The 25,589-nt window shown below is 47.2% G+C and overlaps 2 protein-coding genes across 2 annotated transcripts; one reads left to right on the plus strand and one right to left on the minus strand.

Moving 5' to 3' along the window:
- Positions 1 to 12,072, plus strand: PI4K2A (phosphatidylinositol 4-kinase type 2 alpha). The gene is made up of 9 exons (XM_084846618.1): positions 1 to 548; positions 5,602 to 5,802; positions 7,170 to 7,301; positions 7,381 to 7,534; positions 8,060 to 8,121; positions 8,754 to 8,853; positions 9,077 to 9,210; positions 9,403 to 9,462; positions 9,579 to 12,072. The coding sequence occupies exons 1-9, from the start codon at positions 99 to 101 to the stop codon at positions 9,738 to 9,740; spliced, it is 1,455 nt and encodes a 484-aa protein (XP_084702744.1). The 5' UTR covers positions 1 to 98; the 3' UTR covers positions 9,741 to 12,072.
- AVPI1 (arginine vasopressin induced 1) lies at positions 10,482 to 23,751 on the minus strand. Its single transcript, XM_084846619.1, has 3 exons — positions 23,571 to 23,751; positions 15,078 to 15,438; positions 10,482 to 13,961 (listed from the first exon to the last, which is right to left on the minus strand). Exons 2-3 carry the CDS (start codon positions 15,398 to 15,400, stop codon positions 13,790 to 13,792), a joined length of 495 nt encoding a protein of 164 aa, XP_084702745.1. The 5' UTR covers positions 15,401 to 15,438; positions 23,571 to 23,751; the 3' UTR covers positions 10,482 to 13,789.
- Between the last annotated feature and the right edge of the window lie 1,838 nt (positions 23,752 to 25,589).

Here is a 25,589-nt window from a genome sequence, read left to right on the forward strand (position 1 = left end):
GATCTGAACTGAGCCGCTGAGTCGTAGAGCGCGGGCCCTTGTCTGTGCGCGCAAGTGCCCACCCGGGGTTGGATCCGCGCCTCGGCCCGGCTCGGCCCATGGATGAGACGAGTCCCTTGGTGTCTCCGGAGCGCGGTCCAGCCCCGGGGTATGGGCTGCCTGGAGGTGCCGTGCGCTCCCCGCCCTGCCCCGCCGCCCCCATCGCCCCCGCCGGACCGTGTCCCTGCCCCTGTCCCTCCCCGCAGGGATCTCCCTCAGGTGGCCGCGACCGGGAGCGCCAGCCCCTACTGGACCGGGCGGCGGGCGCGGAGCGTGGCGGGCGAGGCGCTGCGGGGCTAGCCGGGGCGGCCCAGATCCAGGCTCCAGCTGGGTTGGGGATGGGAGCCGCCGCGGCCCGCGGGGAGCGGGAGCCCCGGAACGAGTTCCTCGATGACCCAGAATTCGCCGAGGTGGTGCGGCTGGCGGAGCAGGCGAGCGAGCGTGGCATCTACCCTGAGCGTATTTACCAAGGCTCTAGCGGCAGCTATTTCGTCAAGGACCCACAGGGGGTGAGAGATCCGGGCTCGGGGAAAGCGTTCAGACGAGGGTGCGGGGGGGGGGGCACGGTTGAGTTTTTTAAAAGGTTGAAGTCGGAGGGTGGGGGCGTGTGCATGAGCTGGGGGCTTGGCCTAGGTAGCTGATGTTCGCTGGTGGGTACTTGATATTAGTTGGGTATTTGATGTTGTGCTACGCTGTCTGCGTGGTAGCGGCTGAGCGACGAATCGAAAAATCCCGATTCGAATTTGGCCTCTGCCACCAACTCACTAGATGTCCTTCAACTCACACTCCCTCATTACCCCCCCCATCTGCAGTATAGAGGGTAATAATATGGACTTAATTTACAGGGTTGTTAGAAGGATTACAATGAATAATGTTTGTGAAGAGGTTTGAACACTTAGAAGCCCTATAGACATATCAAGTGTTGTTTGTTGTTATATTATAGTGCATGTGCCACATCATCAGTGACCAGTTCTTTGGAGTGCAGGGTTCAAGTCTTGCCTGCTTGCCATCAGACGTTGCCTAGATTTTGGCCCCTCACCTTCTCTCAGTTCTGTTATGGCCTACGCTAGCCCTTTTTCCTAGTCTGGGTTGGACCTTCATGGTAGGCTGTATGGAAGAGCATATTTTAATCCAGAGAGTATAGGTGATTTGTCAGGTGCGCCTTCTCAGAGGGAAGCCAAGTGTAGCCCTTCCTCTTAAACAGAACCAGTATTACAGTTGTAATGAGTAGCATATTTAGGCGACATGGTGCTCTTAATGAAACAAACTAGAAACTCTAAAATTGCTACCTGATGACAGGATTTGTATATTGGGTTCAGAGAGACTATATGAACATAATTCAGGGAATCTATACTCAAAATATAAAATTATAAGCTTAAGCCCTGCTTGCCCAGTAACGAGGCACAGCAGTGCTTGGCATGTTGAGGTGAAATATAGTTAGTTGGGTGAAATATAGCTTGGATTTGTGTGGATTGGCTGTTTAATTGGACTGGCATAGCTTTGTCCAGTTGAAGACTTCAGTTGTTATCCGGGATGACTAGACTTGTTCCATTGTTTGGGTGGTGGGAAGTCTGTGGTTTGTCACCCAGCCTTGGCATTCTGGCCTCCTGATCATAGAATCATAGGGTTGGAAGGGGCCTACAAGACCATTGAGTCCAACCCCCTGCTCAATGCAGGAAGCCTGATTCCCAGGCGGTTTCCTTTCCAAGTACTAACCAGGGCTGACCCTGCTTAGCTTCCGAGATCAGGCACATCCCCTATCCTGGCCTCTCTTCGTAATGAGTTCCTGTATGGCTGGGCCTCTGGTTTTCTGAATTTGAATAAGGAGGTAAGCAGCCTCATCTAAGCTGTGATAATGACTCAGGGTGCTGCTTGGTAGGTCTGGGATATACCACATAGCTCTTGTTCTTGAAAATGTATGGACTGGGATTTGCACAAGATCCTTTGACAATAATATGTGTGCCGTGGATGGACACAATGAATTCCTTGCTGTCAGCCCAGTGTTCAGTTGGGGTTGAAGCAGGGTCTTGTATTGCTTAGCAGTCTTCCTCAACCTGGTGTCCTCCAAATATTTTGGACTTCAGCTCCCATCAGCTCAACCAAATATGGCCAGTGGTCAGGAATCCTGGGAATTGTAGTCCAAAACATCTAGAGGGCGCCCAGTTGGGGAAGACTGTACTTAGTTTGTGTGAGTGTGCACTTTAACACAACATTACTCAACTAATACTGCTTCTGCTTGCACCCCATTTTACAAGTGGCACAAGAAACCTAGTTAATATGAATATGACCCTGTTAGAAGTATGGCCTGGTACATTCACTTGAAGTTCTTTGTGTACTTGCCAGTGCATAAGGTATATGCTTGTACAGCAGATAATCCCTCTGGAGAAGAATGGCTGTCAGCCTCTGGGAGCAGCCGTTCAACTTCCCTTCCTAATCATGTGGTCCTTGAACTTTTCAGCCTTTTAGATAAAGCTAGTTAGGTTTTTGAAGCTTTATTCTTTGAGTTCATTGCTGCCATTGAAAGGTCTGTGGAAGCTGGCAACAGCTTGGGATGGTGAAGAATTTATTTAGGAAGGAAAAGAACCAGACATGTCTAATTTGTAAAAGAATCTTCAGAATAGCCCTGTGTAACATGCTTCAAATTTCAGGTTACTTATTCTATCCTTTGCTATGAAGAATTTTAGGCCATCACTGCTAATATTTATCTAGAACACACTGTGGGCTCCTCTTAGTATTCTCTCATTGAACAGTCTTCACTGGCTATTAATCTGGAATACGTAATTCTTCCCTTTTGCAACCCAGTTTTTTTAGAAGGGTTTTAAAAAGTTCTGTGATAGCTCAACTGCTTTGTGGCTATTCTAGATTGTAAGCTCCTCGGGGCAGGGAATGTCATCTTGTTGTTGCTCTGTAAAGTGCTATGCACATTAGTGATGCTATATGAATTATGATATTAAGGGCACAATAAGAGACAGAGGGCTTAAATTGTGTTGTGTCCAAATACAATTGTGTCCAAATACAAAAAGCACTTTTGTAGGGGAGCAGAATCTCTAGGGAAACACTGGAGTTGATGTTGCTGGAAGTTTTAATAAGCAAGTTTGAATAAACTTGCATTGGAGGAGGATGAGATGCATGTATTCATGCTTGTTCATGCCCTAGGAGAAGAGTCCAATTAGATTCCCTTGCATTCCAGTTTTCAGGTTCTAGTGAAACTAGTCCATATTGACTTGTTCACTTAGAGAACATTTCTGAGGCTTTGCTTCCTCCTTTGGATTACTGTTTCTGTCTCTGTACCTGCAGGGACTTGGGTATCTCTGTGTTCAGTTCTGTGTGCCTACATGGTGATTTGAGAAAAAGGGGAAAGGAGCTTTTGAACAACTTGTCACATTGTAAAATTGTGCCAAGTGCTGTGATTCTGGTCAGCTGCAGTGCATTCTGCATGCCTGGGTGAGGGCTGACTGCGTGCATGGCTGTATGGCTTTCCTTGTGACCCATCATAACTAGATTAATTTAGCTTCCTCTTTCTGAGTATCTTGTGCCAATTGCATGAAATCGTGTTTCTTCTACAGGCCTTGTCATTTCCTGCGATAGCAATCCAGCCTTGTCTTCCTGTCTAGTTCTAGCTTTGAATTAACTTCCCTCTTATTTGGGCTCATGGGAGATGCTGCTGGTATTGTGAGTCACACTGGTCTTTGTGCTACCATCCTAGGCAGGTAGAAGGCAAATGGACTGATGCAGCATCAGTTCTTCAAATCTTGGCTGTTCATGGAGATAAAGGAGCCATTGTAGTCAAAACTTTGCAGGTTAGGTCATGGTATCTGGGCTAGCTGCTCCCAGTTAGACTTTGACTGCTTGTGTGTAGGAGTAGGTGGATGCAGGCATAAGTCTAGAACCAGAGTAAGTATGCACATTTGTTTTTCTCTTTGCCTGTGTGCAGAACTTTTGTACTACTTTGGTCACAAAACTAGGAATGGGATATGGTAATTCCGGAGCAGTATGTGTGGAGAGGTTGGGGGTGAGGGAGGGGTTCCTCACTGAAGAAGCCCCACTTGCTGTACTTGAATTCCAAACCTTTAACAGAAATAACCTATGTATTTTTCGGGGCTTTGAGCAGTAATCATGAGGCCTAGTATGTCCCTTTACAAAACAAAAGCTCAGAATTCTTTAGGAAATATCTACTGTGGAAATTGGTGTCATACATTGCCTTATATGATGCAGTCTCAGAAGCAGAAACTTGGACCTGCTGTTACTGCACTCCCAGAACAAACCAGGCTATAGTGCAGGCAGCAAACAGCATGATGATTTTCCAATGGTGAAAGTGGCTAGTGCTCCATCCCGCCCCTCAGCATAAACCTCCTGAAATCAGTGCCCTGGAAACTGCTCCAGAGGTTTTTCCCCCTACGCTTGTGTGTGTGTGTGTGTGTGGCTAAGGTGACCTTGCATAGATCTGTGTTCCAGTATTGGTGTTAGGCTGTGCTCTAGCCCCACACCATCAGGTGGTAGGAGTGGGTGGAAGAACCTTTCCCCCATATGTGGCAATTTTGGGTTTGTGCTTTACTTCCTTTCTGGGGTTCATTGCTTCCTTGGCTCATGACCGAGGAGCATCCCACTAGAGTCATCCTGAGATAGGAGGTGGCTGCTTGACTTGATTGTCTCTTACTGCTCTAGAGAATGGCAGGGCAGTCTTTCCCTGAAACTGAAAAATGGGACTCTAGAGAATCAGAAAGGAGCTGTAATGGGAAAGGCTGGATATTCAGGCTGTAGTAGTTTCCCTGTGTACACACTTGCAGAAGAGATTAATGCCAGGGGGGCTATGGGTTCGGAAGGTAGGGTAAGTTTAGAAGGGGGCCAGAATTCAAAAGGTTTGAAAGACGGCGCTTTTTGATGGAAGATAGCCAGTGACGGGGCCTACTGTTTTTCCTGCTCCCCCAGCAGCAGCTCATTGTAGCTTTCAGTCCTGATGGTCCGTATCACATCCTGTGTAATACTGGTCACCTTTCTTGGGCAGAAACAGAAAGTGAAGCTTCCTAGTACATCTCAATTAGTGATGCCATACACTTTGTTATACCTATCTACCAAACTAGGTAGGTAAGGTGCAGTTTAGCCAATCCCAGGAGCTGGAAGTGACCAGCCTGTTTGGGTGATTATGCTGACTGCTGTGTACCTGGATTAATTTCTTCCCAGTGACTGATCTTGGAATTATTTGATTTCATAATGGATTACCCTGAGTAACATGTGTGGCTGCCGAACTTGCGCTCAGCTTTCAGAATTCTGGGAGCTTTCAGAATTCTGGGAGTGAAAAGGAGAGCTGTTGATCGATGGTCTGCTTCTGAACACTGGGGCCTGAGGCCCTTTGTGATGTGCGTATATGTTGTAACAGGAAGAGTATGTGTAAAATTGTTGTAGGCTTTACCAGAGAAGACCTCTGACCCTGTCACCCTCCACAATATTGATTTATTTGTCGAGAGCCGGACACTTTCCCAGTTTTGGGGGGGCGAGAATTGTGTGCTCGTGTTTGCCTTGTCCAGCTTCTGTTAACCAACCTCCTTCTTCTTTCCCTCTCAGAAAATCATTGGTGTATTCAAACCCAAGAATGAGGAACCCTACGGGCAGCTGAATCCGAAGTGGACGAAGTGGCTGCAAAAACTTTGCTGCCCCTGCTGTTTTGGAAGGGACTGCCTTGTCCTCAACCAGGGATATCTCTCTGAGGCAGGGGCAAGCCTTGTTGACCAGAAGCTGGAATTGAACATTGTTCCCTGCACAAAGGTGAGCCTGTGATTGAGGAGGAATAATAGAACATGATTTAATAGTGGATAAAGAAGCCTGGATAAATACTGTTTTTCCCCATATGACATGGGTGGGGGACCTCCAAATGTTGAGCTCCCAACTCACTTCATCCCTGATTGTTAAGACATGCTGGTTAGAGCTGATGGGAGTTGGGAATCAAACAGTAGGGCTGTTCAGACAACATGCTAACCCACACTCAGTGGTTGAGTGTGGCTTGTTTGTTGAACCGTGGGTTAGCATGTTGTCTGAACGTCCGCTGGGTGGCTTGTTAACCATGGAATGTGTCTTATTTTCTTGAACAAGCCACCTTGAGAACCCATTGTTCGTTGTTAGGTTGTTCAGGGTGGTTAACAAGCCACACTGCCTGGTTAACAAGCCACCCTGGCTGCGTTCAGACAACACGCTAACCCATGGTTCAATTAGCTCAACCATGGAGTGTGAGTTAGCGTGTTGTCTGAACGGTCTCAGTATGTGGAAGGCGACAGATTCCCCACCCTTCATATGTGAGATCTCTAGCATGCCTCATTTCCAGACTAGAATCCTGCTTTTCATCCATGCCTTAAACCAGGAGTGGACAATTGGTGACCCTCCAGATGTTTTGGTCTACAGCTCCCTTCATTCCTCACCATTGACTATGCTGGCTAGAGCTAATGGAAGTTGTAGGCCAAAACAGCTGGAGAGCCACCAGTTGCCCACCCCTGCTTTAAACCCGTTCCTGTCTCTTATCCCAGCACTTGGGCTCCTGTACATTCTACTGATATTCCTCAGTCCTAATCCAGGGAGGACTTCTTGCTTTGAGTTTTAGTTGAATGGAAGCAGGAGGAGATGTCCCTTGACAATACCACTGGCAAGAAGCATTTGAGGGTAGCCCTAGAACCATTATACCCTGAGCTTTCAAAAAAATCTCTGTTGAGAACTATGCACGTTACTAAAGCATGCCAAGTTGCTGATGTTTTTGCATTAATTTGCTCAATGTGGATTTTTGATTCTGACCTTCATATATGATTTTTTGCACAACCTTTTGAATAGGAACGGCATGTAGTAGGAGATAAAAACAGAAGAGCGTTGACTTGGTAAAGAAACTGTAGCCAAAAGACATCTTTGCGAACACTGCCTGCTTCTTTTTGAACATAGCTGTTAGAGGATGAGGGCTTGACATTTGTCTTGAACCCCTCCACAAATTGTGATCTAATTTGAGTCCCAAATACCAGATTGTATAGAATTTGGTAAAGGCCTCCAAGCTGGGAAATGTCTAGTTTATGCAGTGCAACCCTGTTCTGTAAATAGGTGCATGCCAGAGAAAACACTGATTGTGTTTCTGAGTCATCTCTTCCTCACACCCACAGGTGGTGTATTTGGCCAGTGAAACATTTAACTACAGCGCCATTGATAGAGTGAAGTCCCGGGGCAAACGCCTAGCCCTGGAGAAAGTGCCAAAGGTCGGGCAGAGGTTTCATCGAATTGGACTTCCTCCAAAGGTAGGGACATTTAGAAGGCATCTAGATGCGTGTGGTGCCACACCTTGCTCCCCTTCACCTGCCTGCTTCTTGTTCTCAGGTGGGCTCCTTCCAGCTCTTTGTAGAAGGCTACAAGGACGCAGATTATTGGTTGCGGCGCTTTGAGGCTGAGCATCTCCCAGAGAACACTAACCGTCAATTGCTGCTGCAATTTGAGAGATTGGTGGTGCTGGATTATATAATTCGCAATACTGGTAGGTTCTGTGTTGGCTCCTGACCCTGGAGGTGGGGGTGGCGTTGCTTTGGTTGAGAATGCTTAAGTCCTTTGGGGAGGGCAGTGGGTGTCTTTTGCTCTGCCATCCTGAATGCACTCCTCAGTGCATATATTCCCTAATTTGCTACTTCAGGAGCCTCTTGGCACTCTGACATCCTATGACATTCCCAGTACTTAGGATCAGGGGGATGCTACCAGTGCCCTCCTAATGTTTTGGACTACAGCTCCCATCAATGACAAAGAAGGGGGAGGCAGGCTCTGGTGCTTGCAAAAAGAAAATGCATCGTGCTTGATGCGTTTCAGAGTACCTCCTTCTTCAGGAGCTGTTTAAAGCTATTCAGTCTTTTGTTCTAAAATGAACAGTAATTATTTTCTCTGGATGCTTGCACACACTATTCCTAAAGCATATCTCTCTCACATCCATGGATGGTATATGGTGTGGGGCTTGTTGTCTCTGGTGAGGTACCTCTCTGGCTTCTGTCAGTGCAGTTCTGTTCCTCTGCAGACCGGGGTAATGACAACTGGCTGATCAAGTACGACTACCCCCTGGACAGCACAAGCGTGCGGGTGAGTGGGGCCCAGGGCCACGTTGCTCTGACAGTTCCGGTGGGGACCTGCATTGTGTTCTACAGCAGCAGGCAATCAGGGACTGGAGGGATTGGCATGCAGTATCCACCAATTTAGAGGAATGGCTCAATCAGTCGCCAGAGATGTTAGACTCACATTGGTCATGCGCAGTGCAGGCCATTCTACAACCTGCGGCTTGTCTGGTGAAAGTTCCTAGTTATGCCTGTGAATCTGCATGAATGACTATGAACCTGGGATATGAAAAGTTGGATTTTAATGCCAAGATGTAGAGAGTCCAGGGGTTTGTGGATTCCTTTCCAGCAAGTGCAGGAAAGGTGCCTGCTGGCATCTTCACTCCAGTAGGCTTACAGGGGAGAATGGAGTGGGGGAAAGCAGTGCCAAAATGTGACTAGTCTGCCCATGTCCATTAGCAGTGCTGAGCCTCCCTTAGCAAAAACAGGCAGAGATGAGTTGAGGCAGGGCTAGTTCAGCCACTCTGGCAGCATGGGCAGTGCCCATTGTGTTGGCTTCGGGGCAATGAGTCCTCTGGGATTGCCCCTCCCATGTAATGTGGAGTGACAGCTGGGAGCAGTGCCTCTTTCCTAGCTCAGCCTTCTTTCTTTTCTCTGCAGGACTCAGAATGGGTCGTGGTGAAGGAGCCTGTAATTAAACTGGCAGCCATCGACAATGGCCTGGCTTTCCCTCTCAAGCATCCAGACTCCTGGAGAGCATGTAAGTATCCCCAAGCAACAGAACCCAAGCAAGTTCAGAAGAAGTACTTCTGTCTTAGTCTGGGTCCTCTTCAAGGGCTAACTGCCCTTGTCTCCCCTGGAAGCCCAGGAAGTTCTCTTGATGTTTCTCTGGTGTCCCTTTTGGCACATGCTATCCTTGTGACTTATCCTGGTTTGTGAGTAGTATCTTCCTTCTGTTTCTCTGTCTTCCCCATGCCCCAAAGACCCTTTCTATTGGGCATGGCTGCCCCAGGCCAAGGTGCCCTTCTCCCAGGAGATCAAGGACCTGATCTTGCCCAAGATTTCAGACCCCAATTTTGTCAAGGATCTGGAGGAAGATCTCTATGAACTCTTCAAGGTAACCACAAGCATCAGGGCAAGTATATCTGTGATACCATTTCTTCTGCTCGTGAGCGAATTATTTATGTGGATGCCGGGGCGGGGGCGGGTGACTACACACACTCTTCTCCATAAGGACAGAAGAGGAGCAGAGATCTGGGTGCAGTGCTCCTAATTGGGGTTTGTCCACTTCCTGCTGTTTCTTTTGTAGAAAGATCCAGGTTTTGACCGGGGACAGTTCCACAAGCAGATTGCTGTCATGCGTGGTCAGGTATGCTGCTTGGTCCTGCTGGAGGGCTGGGACTTGTACTGGCGTTGGGTTACCTTTGCCTCTGTGGCTGGGGCTCTGTGGGCTCCTGGCACTCAGTTTCCCTCTTCTGTTCCTAGATCCTGAACTTAATGCAGGCCTTGAAAGATGGGAAGAGCCCCCTTGACCTGGTCCAGATGCCTCCTGTCATTGTAGAGACAGCTCGCTCCCACCAGCGCTCCGCCAGTGAGTCGTACACACAAAGCTTCCAGAGCCGCAAGCCCTTCTTTTCATGGTGGTAGCAGTTGCCTCTGTACTCATTGAGGAACCTGAGGGGGGAGTATCACTTGCAGTGGGCAACCAGTCCTCTAGACTGAGGCAGGCGTGCTGCAGCCAGTGGGAGAGGTCAGCAGGCGCTCCAGCCCGGTCTCAACTCTACACATTCCCAGCAGGAAGGGAAGGTCCTTCATCAGACTGACTACTCCTCCCCTCCTGCTGTGGCCTGGACATGGCCACTCCCTGGCCTGAGCACGACAGCATTGCCGAGCAGGTGCCTGCATGCAGCACGCTTTGGTTCAAGCCATCCCTGTAATGCCCGTCTGGGCGGAGAACACACGATGTCCTCTGCCTGGGAAGGCTGGTGACGAGGGGATTATCCCAGTTGGATGGAAGTTCTGCTGCTCTGTGTGTAACTTGCTAGCCTTGGTACTCCTTCCCCTCGTACTGCACCCTCTTGTATGTCCTGCTGAAGAAGGCAGGGCCTCCTGCCCCGTTAGGCTTGCTCTGTTACCCTTGGTCTTATGGAGGTGTTCCTAGTGATCCGTGTCTTGGGGCGATCTATAGGGAGCATAGCCTCTGGAGGAATCCCAAGTTGGGCCAGAGGGAAGATTTTAGATATTGGGCCAGAGCCTGTTGTAGCCACTTCTGTCTGCTTGGGGTAGCGGTGAATGCTAGCAGCAGGTGGATACTGCAAGAGAGCCCTAGAGTGGGAGAGCGTAACTGCTGTGCTTCCCTTCCCTTCCCTCATGCAGCAAAAGCAGTACAGGCTTTGAACAGTAGATTTTAATTTGGTTTTAAATTATTCATCCCATGCGCATATGTGCTACACATAGCCCCAGAGCAAGTGTGAGGAAGAGTAGGTATTCTAGCACGGTTACCTTGGGCTAGTATTTCACACTTGCCTACCATGGTCCCTAGAGTAATAACTGTCTCTCCTTTCTAGAAATGCTGGGTGGTGGGGAAAGGCTCTTACCAGGGGTGACTATTTCTCACTTCCTACTGAGGTGGAAGCCTCTCCTGGGCTAGGTTTGAGCACTGACAATCGGGGGGAAATGTTCTTTGTGGGGTGCTGTCTGCTGGCTTGGGAGAAATGTCCTCACTATGTCCTCTGCAGCCTAGTAGGAGGAAGTACTGAAGTTAGGATCACTACGGTACTGAGGCTAAGCCCTGCGTACGATGGAACGGTTCAATGAATGTGGCTTTTCTATAGACTACTGTGCTAAATCCCTGGTACCAAGAACTTCCCATCTGAAGTTGTCAATACGAGTATCCCAGTCTCTCGCTGGGTGCTGTTGATGTGGCTGCTACCCAGACCTTCAAGGAGAGTTCTTGTGCCAAGTGGAGCCCAGCTTCTCTCCTGTTGTGACTAGGGGCCTGGTACCCTGTAGGTGGGGCCTGCCTTCTCCTGATGTTCCTGGCTGGAGAAACAGTTCCCTGTTCTACGCCTGAGGTGCCAGGCTGAAGTTGCGGTACTTGACGCTAAGGGATACTTTTCCTTTTTGCCAGCCTGAATGAAAATGTATCATTCTTCTGCACTGTAGAAATGTATGTAATATATTTAAATCAATGCAAGTATCTTCATAACAGGTCTGCAGTTGCAGAGCCAGGCCCTTGTGTGGTTTTTATGTCTGAGTATTATCAAGAACTGAAATGTCTCTCTCTCCCTGCTCCACCTCCTGCAGTCATGCCTTTATGTACAGTGGGTCTGTTTCCCCGGCAGTTTGAATCTTCTCTCTTAGTGTAGCCTCTTACACATACCCCAGTGGAAGGTCCTTCCTTGTAGTTGCCTTATTTTAGCTTTCTCCCAAACATGGTGCCCTCCAGATGTGTTGCATTGGAACTCCCATAATGCTCATGCTGGCTGCTGGGGCATTGGACTGCAGTTCCTATAATAGCCAGCCAGTATGGGAATTATGGGAGTTGCAATCCCACACATCTGGAGGGCACCAGGCTGGGGAAAGGCCACCTTATTTGTATTGTAAAACACGATAGGGGCAGTTGCCCCGCGACTGGCAGACAAACCACCTCCTTTTGCTTTTATAGGTGTTAGGAGTGTGAATCATGTATTCTAACCCTGTTGACACGGTTGGAAGGGTTATTTAACGTAGCAGTTACAATTGCTGTAGCCTGTTCATATTCACACATCTGCTCTGGTCACATTAAATCTGTACAGTTAATGGAAATAAGTTGCTCAACTTCTACACCAAGTATGTAGCTGGTTCCTGCATGATGGAGTTATCGCAACGAGGCCCAGAACAAGGCAAACTGTTGTTTGTTCTTCAGTAAGGAAGCGTGTGCCTAGATACACATAGACAAGGTTGTTCAAACAATTAGTGGGGCCTTGGTCCTCTTTTGAAATGACCAGTACTATTTGTTTTCTTTGCTGCTTCTCAAACTCCTAGGCTGCGATCCTACAGTCCCTGGGATGGTGTCCCAGGGGCCATAGGATAGATGGGAAAACACCCCACCAACAATAAAGACAGAGATCCAGTCTTGGATTCCGCTCCCTGCCCTTGTGGAAAGATCCATGCCCTTCTCTTCTCTGACATTGGAAAGGGGAGAAGTGGGGGCAGCTCTGCATCTCAGCCCTTGACCACATCCCTGCCTGGCTCAGAAATTTAACCAGCCATGGAACTGGTTTAAATTAATTCCCTCCTGTTGCGAGCAAAATTATCTTGGGAAGGGAAAAACAGGATGAAGAGTGACAAATTCTTCAGTAAAGTTGGGGAAAGGCGATAGAGGCAAAGCAGGCATTGCTTTAGCTTCTTGGTAGCCCGTGGCCCGGCCTCCTTAGCAACGGCTGGATAGTGGCAGTATGGGAACTATTCCTGGGCCAAGTCAGTTGGATCTGTAAAGTGAAAGAGCATCTACTTTGGACCCAGCCTGCCCCATGGCTGTCTACATACAGGCTGGAATGACCCCACTGTGGCTGGGGGAGAGAGGATAATTTATGCAGATAGTCTTACATAATGTGACTGCAGCCTTTGGGCAGGCATTCTACCTATGGGGCCCTTTCTACAAATATGGGAGGAGAGTACTTGTAGCCTTGTGTGGCTACTGTTTGCAGAGATTGGCCTGTGATGTGGAAGTACAATTGCTTTAAGATAACGTTCAGTTCTAGAATGTACCTGCATAAGGACAGCGCAGGAGCCTGCCGTGTTGATAACACCATCCAAGTGAACCACACCTCACTCACAGTACAGCTAGTTGGGGAATGGAACACACCTCTTTCTGCAGGCAGGACCAGCTTTTCACCTAGAGACTGATTCCACCTCCATAGCTGTGACTGCTAGCAGCATCCATAGAGGCTGTTCATGCGAGTGTTACGGGTAAATGTCTTGCAGAGGGGAGAAACCTGCAGACCACATGAAACTGTAGGCCTAATTTCTTTGTTCCCTCCGCAAGTGAGAAGTTCAGACCTCTAGTATGAGTGATATCGCCTTCCCTGGCAGTCTGGGAGGGAGAAAGAAGGTGATGCTGCCCAATTTTGCCTCTGGATCCACCCACCACTGGCATGCAGGCGTCAATAGGAAAAAGGTTCCCTGCTCCTTGTCTAGGGTAAGGCTATTGCAGAGCTTACGTTTTCAGGGCAAACCCAGTATCTATTATTCCCTCCCACCCCCCATTGATTGGCCTTAAATTCCAGACAGATTAGAAGTACTTCTTTACACAATACATAATTATGAAATCCACTTCTCCAAGATGCAATCACTACACCTGTAGATGTTCATATACATATAAAGTGCCTTCATAGAGAGGGTATATATAAGCTTTATTAAATATGACCTGTAGTGTTTGTGCTTTGGCCCAGCAAGATGTGGTCAAGCCTTAAGTAATCAGAACAAGGAGAAGTACTTGAGGCTGAGCTGCTTGGTTTCAAGTTTCTCTGCCATGACTGCCAACTTGAAGCAGGAGAACTAATGTTGTCTCAAAGATTCACCTCCAACATGTGATTATTAAATAGCAGGGCTAAAGTGTGTCTGCCATCAGGGCCCCCTCAATTTCAGACCTCTCCTGTCTTATGCTGAGACATTTAACCACAACCGTTGGCATGAGTATTAGGTTCAGTTGCTCACCGGTGGAGCTGGTGCAGGTAACCTGCTGCTCCAGTCCCCCTTTTCTTGTAGTGAGAAGCAGCAAAATGGCCACTTTGATCAGCTGTCTCTATCTCCTTACTGCTGCTGCCACCGCTGCTACCACTGATGTCATCAACACCAGCGCAAGATGTAGTACAGTCTTCAATCCTGTGGGAGAACAAAGGCACCCATTAAGAACTGGAGTATGTTCTGTTCTCTAAGAAGTAACCAATCCATACAGAGAGTAGGGAGATGAGACCTGCCATGCTAACTTTAATAAAAAGAGGCCAGAAAAGGGTTCAGTGCAAACCCAGTATCTACTGTTCCCTCTCCCCCGCCCCCTCCCAACTGGCCTTAGATTCAGGACAGACTAAAAATACTTCTTTACATAATATATAATTACGAAATCCACTTCTCCAAGATATAATCACTATGCCCGCAGATGTTTATATAAAGTGCATTTGTAAAGGGAATATATATAAGCTTTATGAAATACAACCAAGCACAGTCAGTAAATGGAGTGTTTGTGCTTTGACTCAGCAAGATGTGATCAAGTAGTTACTCTTTTCATATTCAGGGCAGCTCCTACACTCAACATCTTACTAGTTTAGGAGAAACATAGTTGCTGTCCCCTTTCTATGCTGCTAATCTAGTTGCACAAAGTAAACTTTGCTTTAAGAATTAAAAAAGTGATCTATATTCTATGACCTGTATAAATCATGCAAATTAAGTATATGTACTTGTTCTGCATAAATATATTCTGTTTCTATTAGTTTAGGGTGAGACGGAAGAGCTACGGCTTTTGAGATTGCACATTACCCACGCACTTTTGAGTCTGTCTTTGCAGGTGCAGGGGCAGGAAAGTTTTTTTAAACTAAAAGCTGAAGTTGTCAGAATATAATACAAGAGAGCAGGGCCTCAGATATTGATTTTAGAGCTTGGGCAGGCTTATATGGGTGCAGGTAGCCCTTCAGATAACCTGGTCCCAAATATTTAAGGCTTTCAAAAGACTAAAACCAGCATCTTAAAGTGGTCTTAGAAATGAATTGCCAGCCTACGTAACTAGGACAGAACTGATGCAATATAGTCTGAATGCCTAGTTCCTACAAGTGTTGTAGCTGCCGCATTCTGTACCAACTGCGGTTTCTGAGCTATCTTTAAGGGCAGCCACACACACAGCACATTACAGCAATCCCTTTATTGCAGGAGGCTGGGTGCAGGAGTTGTACATAGCCCACTAGGTACTTGGAAAGCAGTGTGGTGTCATGAAAATGGAGACCATACCGTAAGTGGCTGAAATGCTGAAGCTCTAGGAGTCTGGTGCCACTGCCCTTTTCGGAAGGGGGCCTCAGGCGGGATCGCAGCCTCAGTTTTCTCTGCCTTCTATGGAGCTGTTCCAGGGCTTGGGTAATGCAGCGATTCTCAGCACACTCCCAGACCAGCTGGGCCCGCTCCTCTGCTTGTGCATCCCCGCTGCTGTGGAAGAGACGGCGCAACTGCCATAACCCCACCCCCTGAAAGATGTTGGCAGATGCTCTCTTGCGAGTGCAGGACCTGGGGGTCTGATGCTGCGGCAAGTCACAGGCAATAGAGGCTGGGGTCCCCATGATGCTAGGGTCCCTCCACTCTGTAGCTGGAGGTGGTTCTGTGGAAGAGATGAAATAGGGTGAAGCAGCAGAATGGTTCACTGATCCTGCCAGCTGTTGCTCCCCTGTCACCCCTGCTACCTTTCCATTGTAGCAGCCATATCAGGGGTCAGACTAAGTAGCCTCATGCAGTCTCATGCTTCATGTTCTTGCTGAGCTCTTTCTCCCTTGAATATATTGTTGTAAGCTGACGAGACACAGGAATTCCTTATCTTGTCAAAGGTCATACAGTTGTATATCTTGTTCTCTGCTGTTCTCTTCTGTTCTCTCCTTATCATGGCTACCCTATAACCCAGTTCTTGTATTATAAACAATAGTGCTAAGAGAAGAAATGTTAAGGATTGCAACCCCATGCGGGAGGGGGAGGAGGAGCCGTTTCATATGTGTCACAATGTCTATAAAACCAATGTGCTAATGTAAATCGGGGCTTCTGGCTCTTTGGAAACGATTCCAGCCTTAAGCCCGCGCGTTAAATAAAGAATCTCTTTTTCCTTCACTCCGTGGTCTCTCTGACTCTGGGTTCTGCAACATAAATGGTGCCGTGACTCGGATGTGGCAGGCTCTGAGCCAGACAGGTGGCAGTTGCCTGCTCTTGATCGCCGCACCGGGAAGACGAGCTCGGCGCATGCCTCCCTTTCTTGGCGCCACCGACCTTTTTGTCGAGTGAATGGGAGAAAGCCTGCACCGGGATCGCCCAAACGGCAGCGAGCAGCAAGAGAACCTTGGGAAGCGGAGGAAGGAACTTGAGCCCTGCCTGTATCGCAGCTGCAATTGAGTTGAAACCCACATTGGAAGCCTTCAGGAGAAAGGCAAGTATATGGGAAAAAGAGGGCCCCGCCTTTAGGGAGAAAGGCCACTGGGCAGAAAAAAAGAGGGCCCCGCCTTATGAAGAAGGTCAGTGTTGGTGGTATACGTATACAAAAGAACCTACTCCTTGCGGGTAGAAGGGGGGCCTGATCACACCCCCGAGTGGGCGCCAGTACCTAGCACGCCAGTACTCAGTAGGAAGCTGAGGAAGCTGGGGAAGCCGTTTTCCGCTCTGGTAAAAAGTGGGAAAAGTGGGTGGCAGGGACATATGGATGTAGTGGAGAGATTGATGATTGTGTGAGTGGCTACTGCGGTTTCTGAAGCATACCGTTGACCGTCCGGGTGCCCAGGCCAGTAGCAAAGTGCGTGGTGTGAAAAATCCTCTTGTGTCGGCCAGTGAGACCCCTTACTCACTGACCAATTCCCATTCCCTAATTGTGTATGTCTTCAATTTAGGAGGGAGGCTATGGGTGGTGGGGGAAGCAAACCTTGCACCCCCTTGAGATGTATGTCAAACAAAGAAGGAAAAAGGTTTTTTTAAAAGATTCAGAATAGAGAGAGAAAACAGCAAAAAGCTCAAGGTCGAGCTGAGAGGAAAAAAAACAAGATCTGAGGCTGTTAATTAGAAAAATGTTGCAGGACAGTCTGGCTTTTAACAAAGCGTGGGAGCGTGAGAGTGTAAGGCCAAAGAAGTAGCTGTTAGCCTAGCGCGCCGAGAGAGGGGGGGCAGGAAAATTGCCCACAACGTTCTGAGTTGTGCAACATCATCACCTCGCCTAATTGAGATGAAATCCCTAAGAAATGGAAACTGAAAATGAAGACCCAGAAGATGAAGGCAAAATAGAAAATAAAGGTGAAGAATCAGCCCCCAGAGCACAGGCTAGACCCCTCTTCGAGTGAAAAGTGTGCCATAAGACTGTCCCAAAGCAGAATGAAGCGGAAAGACCACGTTGAAGATCTCTGTCAAGGTAACCGTGTTTAGCTTTGAACTGTGTTAAAATTGCATAGAGCCTGTAGCTACTGACCATCAGCTATATGATTTCTGAAGAGCGTAACCATTAAGCTTTTGCCGTGGGATTCCCTGCAATGAAGAAATCTCACTGATTTGAGTGTCCAGTGTTACACTGCCTAAGTGTGTGTGCTAAAGAGACCGAGAAACCAGACAGCATGTTCCTGGCCAAGCCAAAATCACGCTACTGCCATGCTCCTGGAAGCTGCAATAAACTGTGTAAGCTGGGAGACCCAACCTGATTGAGAAGAAAAGAAAATATTGGAGCAACTGTCTTAAAAAACAATGAGATCTGTGTAGCTGGCTGGCTGACGCTGTCAGTGATGTTACAACTTTAAATTAAGACTGTTTTCCTGTTTGAGACCCCAGCGAAGAAAGCTGACCCGAGTTATTTGTTGCCCGTGCCAAAGCAAGAATTTGGCTGCCCTGTACCTCATCGTGTCCTGTTTTAAGCTTGGGATTTACAAATACAAACAAACTGAGAAGCTTGCCTTTGAAGTCCTGCAAATCACCCCACCGCCTCCACGAAGATTAATGGCTGCCTGAAAAATGCAAGTATAAGGCAATGCCCATCACCCCCCAGCGTCCTGAGTTTCGGCACTCAGTGTTTCAGTGCTTTCGTGTACCAGGTTAGAAGAGAAAAAAAAAAGAGTAAGTTTTTAAAATGTCTGTGAGAGAACCTGACAGAAGTAAAATAAAATTTACAAAGGAGTTGCCCAGGTTAAAGTGTCACGGCTAGAGAGCTGAGCTGTGCCGCTCTGTTTAGACAGAGGCCTTGCTAAAAAGTTAAAGGCCCTTGTCTGTCAAAAGGGGTGTAGGGCCACACTTTCCCTTTTTAAACTCATGCAAAAGTAGAGAGCCTTTGCTGGAAACATCACATCTTCATTGCCCAGAGCCGTCTCTGTTTGCCTCCATCATCATCTGGGCTTTTTAGAGACACTCTGCACATGAACTAAAATTTTAAATTGTCAAAGACTTGCCATAGACAGTGCTATGAAGCTTTTGATAAACTTGAACTCTCATCGCTGTGGACCATGTGTCTGTGTTTGTAGTCAGCTCAGTGTACAGCAGGCTGAGTTTGATCTGTGACTTTTAGATTTCCTTTTGCCAGAATTCATGCAGCATAGAGTTGCCGATGCAAAAATGGTGACCTAGAACTCTGCGTGTGTGGGTATGCCCGTCCCTTGATTTTAATGAGCCCTGAGCTTTCAGCCAGAAGAGCAGTATAATTGCTGGATCTGCTCCATCATGCCTTACCATGCAAGAAGTGTTTTCCATTCATTGTGTTAAATTGCAGAAAAAGTTTGTTGTATATATTTTATGATTTCTTAGATATCATAAAATATATGTGATATTTGCAGATTAGTGTTAGTTGCAACTCCAAATGATACTAAGTGTGGTTCCCAATGGATAACGAAGAGAAAAGACAAAAGCAAGTAGAAAAGAAAGAATAGAGAAAGTAGAAGACAGATAGAGAAGAGAGAAAAAGAAAAGGCAAGAGGCAAAGAAAAAACATTTATAAAAAAGAAGCGTGGCCATAGTTGCCCCCAGGGTAAATTAAAAGCAGCTGATTGTGCCTGGAGCTTATTACCTGGGGTAAAGTAGCCACAATAATGTAATAGTTCTTTAAGATGAAGAAAATGTAACTAGAAGGAGAAGAAGAGCCTATCCCAAATGTGTGTCATTGGGACTAGTGTAAGGCAGAAAGGTTTAAGTGAGTAAGTTTAACTTGAAAAAGACAAATAAAGAGACAAGGCTGGTGCATGGAGCAGAAAGTTTTATATAAAAAGTTTGAAACATGATCTGCAATACAGGCAGATCAGCAAAGAAAAAGAAAGCAAAAGAAAGAAAAAAATTTGTCTTCCCATACTAATAAATAAAAAGTGTTATCAAGCACTTTGGGAAGCGAAGTTGTTTACAGGAAGCTGTGCCTGAAAACCAAGCACTTCTAGCCTATGCTGAAAATGCTTGCTAGTGTTGTGCTGCCTCATGGGTAACATGTATAGTATAAAAACCCATTTAGCGCAATAGCTCGTGGTTCAGAGAAGCTGTCTGATCCAAAAATTAAGTACGCCTGTGTGCTGTAAGTTACCCAATAAAGTCTCCTTGTAAGTAACCCCCCCCTGCTGGAATCCCAAAACACAAGTGCGGCTAGAGCGCCTCACCCAGTATCAAACCCTGCTGTTAAAAGCCATGAAAGCAGGTATAAAGAAGTCAATTAATATGACCAAAGTGTCTAAAGTGCTGCAAGGTGCCACCGAGGCCCCAGAGCGTACTTGGAGCGTCTTTCAAATGCCTATCGCCAGTATACCCCCCTCCCTCAGCCCAGAGGCCCAAAAAGACGTGGACGAAAGAAAAAAGAAGAAGACCCAGCAGAGGCAGAAGATTCTTAAAAAAAGAACCAGTGTGCCCAGTGTGGACAAGATAGACATTAGTGGCATGAATGCCCAAATAAAATAAATCAAATACACAAAGGAGAAAACCAAAGGGGCCAGAATGGGCGAAGAGGGAGACAGCTTGAGAGGGGCCGTGATATTGACTGTGAGGGGCCGTGACATTGACTTCATAATTGACACTGGAGCAGCATCAAAAGCAAGCAAACGTTAGCCTTAAACAAGAAGTCCAAACACTGAGCAAAGTTCTTCAAGCCCAGCGCCGCTTTGTCTTAAAAAAATAAGCCATTCCCATCACAGAAGCTCATCCGTTCCAACCAAGAGTTAAAGTATGAGTTAAAGAGGGAAAAATAACCCTTTGACTCCCAGATGGAGAGGACTGAAAACTGTCATACTTTCCACCCCCGCAGCTATGAAAGCAGCTGGAGTTAAACCCTGGATACACTGGACACGAGTCAAAAGAGCGAGAGGGGGAAAGTAGACCATAAACAGAAATCCTGAAAATCCTTTAAAAATCATTCTAAAAAAGCAGTAAGAAGACTCAGGCTAGACCTTACTGTGGACACCGGGAAACTGTCCCCCTGCGTATGGTCAGACCTGCAACTGGAGAATTGAAGAAGGGGACTAGACCCTACTGCAGCTTGCCAGGTGAATAGCTGCCCAGCGTACGGTCAGATCCCAAAGAAGATCAAACATGCGTGTTGTAGTGTTAGTAGTGTTGCATTGTGTTTCCTTAATAAGGTGCAAAATGGGGGGTCTGCCCCTGGAAGGAGAAGTTTGTCCCAGTGATTTGCTGATAATTACTGGCTTCACCTGGCTAACATCACGAGCATAAAACATTTTTGTTTGCCAAGAGGTATACCTGCAAACGGGCTTATTAGCTCTTGCCTAATACCTGTCTGTAGACATCCTGGGAAAATTCAAAAAGATACCATGTTAAGAGTTTATGGTGTAAGTTTAACTTATTCCCAAAATGCTAATTGGGGCGTGGTTGCAAAGATCCTACCCCCTACAGAGTTCACTCTATGCACCCCCATCATTGCTGAAACAAATGCTACGTGTGCACAAATGCTTAATTCTCAAAATTTTTTCCAGAAAATACAAAGCTATCCCTGGCCCCCTTCCACTGTAATAAAATTCAAAACATATCTTTTAATGATGCCCACATACTTTTGCCTCATGGATGGTTTTAGACATGTAATTCCCGCACTTGGTCATTCATTCCTGCCAACTTGTCTGATAACCACCCATGTTGCCTCAGCCGCCAATTGAACTGGTGCCAATTCTTCCCCTGTAGCCCGAGAAAATCCGTCAACGGCAGCCTCGAGCACTCCAACTAACTAAAAATTGTAATAGTCATGTGCAGTTATATTTTGACTCAAAAAAAAATTGGCCTTAGCAATGTCACTAGTTGGGGTTCCAAGTTTAGCCGTGGCTGATGGTCTGGAAATCAACCGGTTAGCTTGCAGCTTAGCCAAATGCATAAATGCCACCTCACGAGCATTGTCATTGTTAAATAAAAAGCTGCGTGATCTAAGAGGTGCAGTTCTAGAAAATAGAGCTGGTATAGATTACCTCTTCCTTCTTCATCATTTAAGTTGTGAGACACACCAAAAGCTCTGTTGTTTTAACTTAACTGATAATGGCAATGCTGTAGATGAACAGATCAACAAGCTGCACAATATAGTAGCTTACAAAACAATAAAACAAAACAATTAGCTCAATTAGTTAACCCCTTGGCTTCCAGATCTTAGCTAGCTTAAAAGCATTGTTCATCCTAATTCTACCAGTATTGTTCATAAAAGTTCTGTTATGTCTCTGCGTTCCTTGTCTTATGCGCTGTTTAACCAATCTGTTTTATGTCTCAGCTAGTAAAACTGCTGCCCTCTATGCTCTAATAGCCCAACAAGAGGCTAAGTAATATGTATGTCACAAAAAGCTTTGTATGGTTATCAAAAATGCTATAATTGTAATGAAATTATGCATTTAAGGGGGGAATGTAGCAGCCATATCAGGGGTCAGACTAAGTAGCCTCATGCAGTCTCATGCTTCATGTTCTTGCTGAGCTCTTTCTCCCTTGAATATATTGTTGTAAGCTGACGAGACACAGGAATTCCTTATCTTGTCAAAGGTCATACAGTTGTATATCTTGTTCTCTGCTGTTCTCTTCTGTTCTCTCCTTATCATGGCTACCCTATAACCCAGTTCTTGTATTATAAACAATAGTGCTAAGAGAAGAAATGTTAAGGATTGCAACCCCATGCGGGAGGGGGAGGAGGAGCCGTTTCATATGTGTCACAATGTCTATAAAACCAATGTGCTAATGTAAATCGGGGCTTCTGGCTCTTTGGAAACGATTCCAGCCTTAAGCCCGCGCGTTAAATAAAGAATCTCTTTTTCCTTCACTCCGTGGTCTCTCTGACTCTGGGTTCTGCAACACCATCTTAACCTTCCTACCGGAAAGCACATGTCCAGTACACAGTCATTCCATAACATTACTGTGAGGTACCTAATGTTCAGCGCACTGCCAGAACTGAGTCACTTCCTCCCTCACCAGGAATGGGAACTCCTAGTACTACAGTCAGCTGACCCCCGGCCATCTGTAGGCAATCGGATGTAGGACATCTTCTCCCAAAGAAGAGTGCTGAGCTTCTCCTTGACCTTGGGGTGCTGACTCCACCCAGTTGCCACTGGAATCAGTGTAAAAATCATCTGGTGCACCATACATGGCGTATTAAGTCAGGTCAGCGCTTGCAGAGTGCAGGTGTGCTCAACCAGTAGGAAGGAGGAGTTTCAGGCGAAGAGCGAAGGGTGACAATGCCAGCTGCTTTGTGTGCATGCAAATTCCACCCAGGCTGAGATGAGTGCCAGGGGTGGAGCCATGTGGGGCAGCAGTTGCTCAGTTCTTGCACTCAGCAGTGGGGCTGGGAGGTTAAGTCTTCCCTCATCAGCCTTCCAGGGTGTGGCATCTCTTATGTTTAACCAACCCTAGCAACAGCAGCTACTTCCAACGAAGAGTGATCCGTTTCTTATTTTTACAAACGGGGTACACCAGGAAAGGGTGAGCAATGCAAGCTAATCCACCAGAGTCTCCACCCCTCAAAGCACTGTCGGCGTCTCATCCGTCAATCTGTCAGGTGATCCTACTGCAGCTTTTCCCAGCGGGGTGCCCTCCGAATGTGCCCCTGGCTGAGGGATGCTGGGAGTTGTAGTCCAACACATCAGGAAGGCACCAAGTTCGGGAAGGCCGCCCTACTAAGCCATCTTATTCAACCCACGACTCCAGGGTGGGAGGGGAGCAAAGCCCATACCTCAGTTCCTGAGAGCTAATGATGTATCACTTGTACGACAGCATCAAAAGCGTCACTATACCGAAAATGGCATTACTCATACGTGTCCCTCGGCCCCGGTACTGTGCAGAAACTAGTGTTGGGACTGGATAGAAAGAGAGCCAGTGCTGGACCCTGGAGAGATTTAGGTTTGAATCCCTGCTCAGCAAGATCACTGGGTGACATCGATGGGCCCGTCACACGCTTGTCTCGACCTAACTTACAGGGTTATCTCCAATATACCACTACTACTAATAAAAATAAACCCACGCGGGGCAGTCAGCCTCACCGAGTGTGATCTAGAACTAGTCATTCTCGTCAGCTGAGCCTACCACAACACAGACTTTTTCTCAAATTCTCGGAGGAAGAGCAGAATGCCAAACTAACAAATAAGCAGCACCCACCTACAAGGAATTTCCTCTAATAAAAGGGAGTTTTCTGCCGCGAGCTCCTGGCACCTATGGTTCCCACTCTACCTCTGCAAGGAACCGTGTGTCTCTCTCAAACCTCTCTGCCACCCACCCCGGAAACCTGGAATCTTAACAATCACGCTAACCCCTGAGGAGATTCAGGGTCCTCGGGCGCTCACAGACCTGGAGGGTGTTGTCCTCCTTGGGGGCCCGGGTCTCTCGAAGGATCCTGGAGACCCGCCAGGGCGGGCTCTTGTAGGCGCTTCGATCACGCTCCCCGTTTCTCAAGCCGATTCCCGTCATTCACAGGCTTACACGGAGGAGATTCCTTTGTCCATTGAGGAGAACAGACAACACGCGTTTCAGCCAATCAGCTTCCTTTGCCTCTTAACACCAGGGTTCTAAATCCGAACTCCGAAGATAGCAGGCTAACCAATCAGGCGAAGAAAGGGTGGGGCTCCGATGCCTCTTGTGGTAACGCGTGGCAGGCAGAATTCTTGACGTCAGCGGGAAGGGCGTTAGCTTGCGAGGAGAAAGAGGGGAGTTGCTCTGAGGGGTGGCTTCTTCCTCTCTGTGAGGGGACGGGTGTGTGTGTTGGCTCGCCTCCCTGAGACTAGCCCGGTAGAAGCCGTTGGCTTGCGGCCAGTCCCGATCGTGCAGTGTCACAGGCACGAACGACTTCTTTACCTTTCCGTCCGCCGGGTTTCCTTTTTGCTTGTTTTCTTCCTGTTCGTTGGCTCATGCCGACGTCTCCCTTTGCTATTTGCAAATACAGGGTTCGGAGTGCCTGGGACAAGAGAGTGGAGGACCGTCGGGTCCTTTTATATGTTAATAGGCAGCCCCATTTTTGGAATACTCAACTCTGGTAGCGGACAGACTGGACTGAACCCATTTAGGACAGGAGCTGATAAAGGATGTGTGCATGTGTATAGAGAGAGAGAGACAGAACAACCAAGGGATAAGGGATCCACATTGTCAACCTCAGAGAGGTTATTAATTTTAGGGATAATAGCAAGGACTGTGGGTAAACTGATGGTCACTCACCTGGGATTCAGTTGCTATTAAATATTTATTTATTGCATTTATACCCCGCCTTTTTTCCTCTTGCAAGGAGCCCAAGGTAGATTACATGATCCTCCTCTCCATTTTATCCTCACAACAACAACCCTGTGAGGTGGGTTGGGCTGAGAGTCTGTGACTGGCCCAAAGTCACCCAGTGAGCTTCCATGGCCAAGTGGGGACTAGAACCCAGATCTCCCAGATCCTAGTCCAACACTCTTGCCACTACTACCATGCTATGGTAGGCATTGTTTGATCATGTTAAAATGTAACATCCATCAGACTCCCAAGTCCAAGTATACTCTAGAAAGCACTTGTGACTTGTTTTGCTGGACAGCTTAGTTCCATTTTCTGCATGACCCAGCTCCTCTATCCTTAATAAGCTTCTTCCTTTCTTTGCCATAATTAGGCGCAAAGGGTGTGGTTTTCAAGTGAAATGTTGAAGTAAGTGGGCCAGCCTTGGTTTCAAGCCAGGCACTTCTGGAGTTCCCCAGTGAACAGAGGGAAAGGTGATAAAAGCCTGCAGGGATCCTGCTTGTTGTTCAGAACAGCTGGGACAGAAGATGCATTTGGACATTAGAAAGAAGTAGGCAGTGGGGTTCAGGCCTATAGCTGGGGGCTGCCCCTTAAATGTTCTTTGCCCCCTAATTTTTTTTACAAACATATAATTAAACAATCTATCATTTTGTCTTTAAAAGGCCTGAAAACTAGAAGAACTACCTCCCTACGCGTTTGGTGCCCCCCCAACTTTTAGGTTGGCTATGGGCCTGGTGGGGCTTAAATGCACAAGCACCAGATGAAGAAACAGTTTGCGAATTTAAACTCTAAAAGTTCTCTTCCACCCCCTCACCCTACCTACATTTTAGTCCAGAAGTGTGGGAAGAAGTATGACTGCCTGCCTCTTTAGGATATGGAAAGCTGATCCAAATTGTGACATCCAGGTGGGAGCAGGATGGAAGTTGCTTGCACCATTTTTGAGTAGTAAAGCTGACAGGACCTGGGCCACCAGAAGAGATCATAACTGCAGAGTTTGCTGAGAGACTCAAAGGAGAAGCAGAACTTTCTGTTCCAGCCTTTCTCATCTTGGTGCCCTCCAGATGTTTTGGACCCCAACTCTCATAATCTTGGACTATTGGCTGTGCT

Source organism: Heloderma suspectum, chromosome 3 (genome assembly GCF_057233095.1).
Source record: "Heloderma suspectum isolate Gila_16-S chromosome 3, 16-S_ref, whole genome shotgun sequence".
Taxonomy (NCBI): Eukaryota; Metazoa; Chordata; class Lepidosauria; order Squamata; family Helodermatidae; genus Heloderma; species Heloderma suspectum.

Coding starts and splice junctions, on each gene's coding strand:
- PI4K2A (XM_084846618.1), top strand. CDS start 99: ATGGATGAGACGAGTCCCTTGGTGTCTCCGGAGCGCGGTCCAGCCCCG. Junction 5,803..7,169: donor ACATTGTTCCCTGCACAAAG/GTGAGCCTGTGA, acceptor TCACACCCACAG/GTGGTGTATTTGGCCAGTGA. Junction 9,463..9,578: donor TTGCTGTCATGCGTGGTCAG/GTATGCTGCTTG, acceptor TTCTGTTCCTAG/ATCCTGAACTTAATGCAGGC.
- AVPI1 (XM_084846619.1), bottom strand. CDS start 15,400: ATGGGGACCCCAGCCTCTATTGCCTGTGACTTGCCGCAGCATCAGACC. Junction 13,962..15,077: donor CAGCATTTCAGCCACTTACG/GTATGGTCTCCA, acceptor GTTCTCCCACAG/GATTGAAGACTGTACTACAT.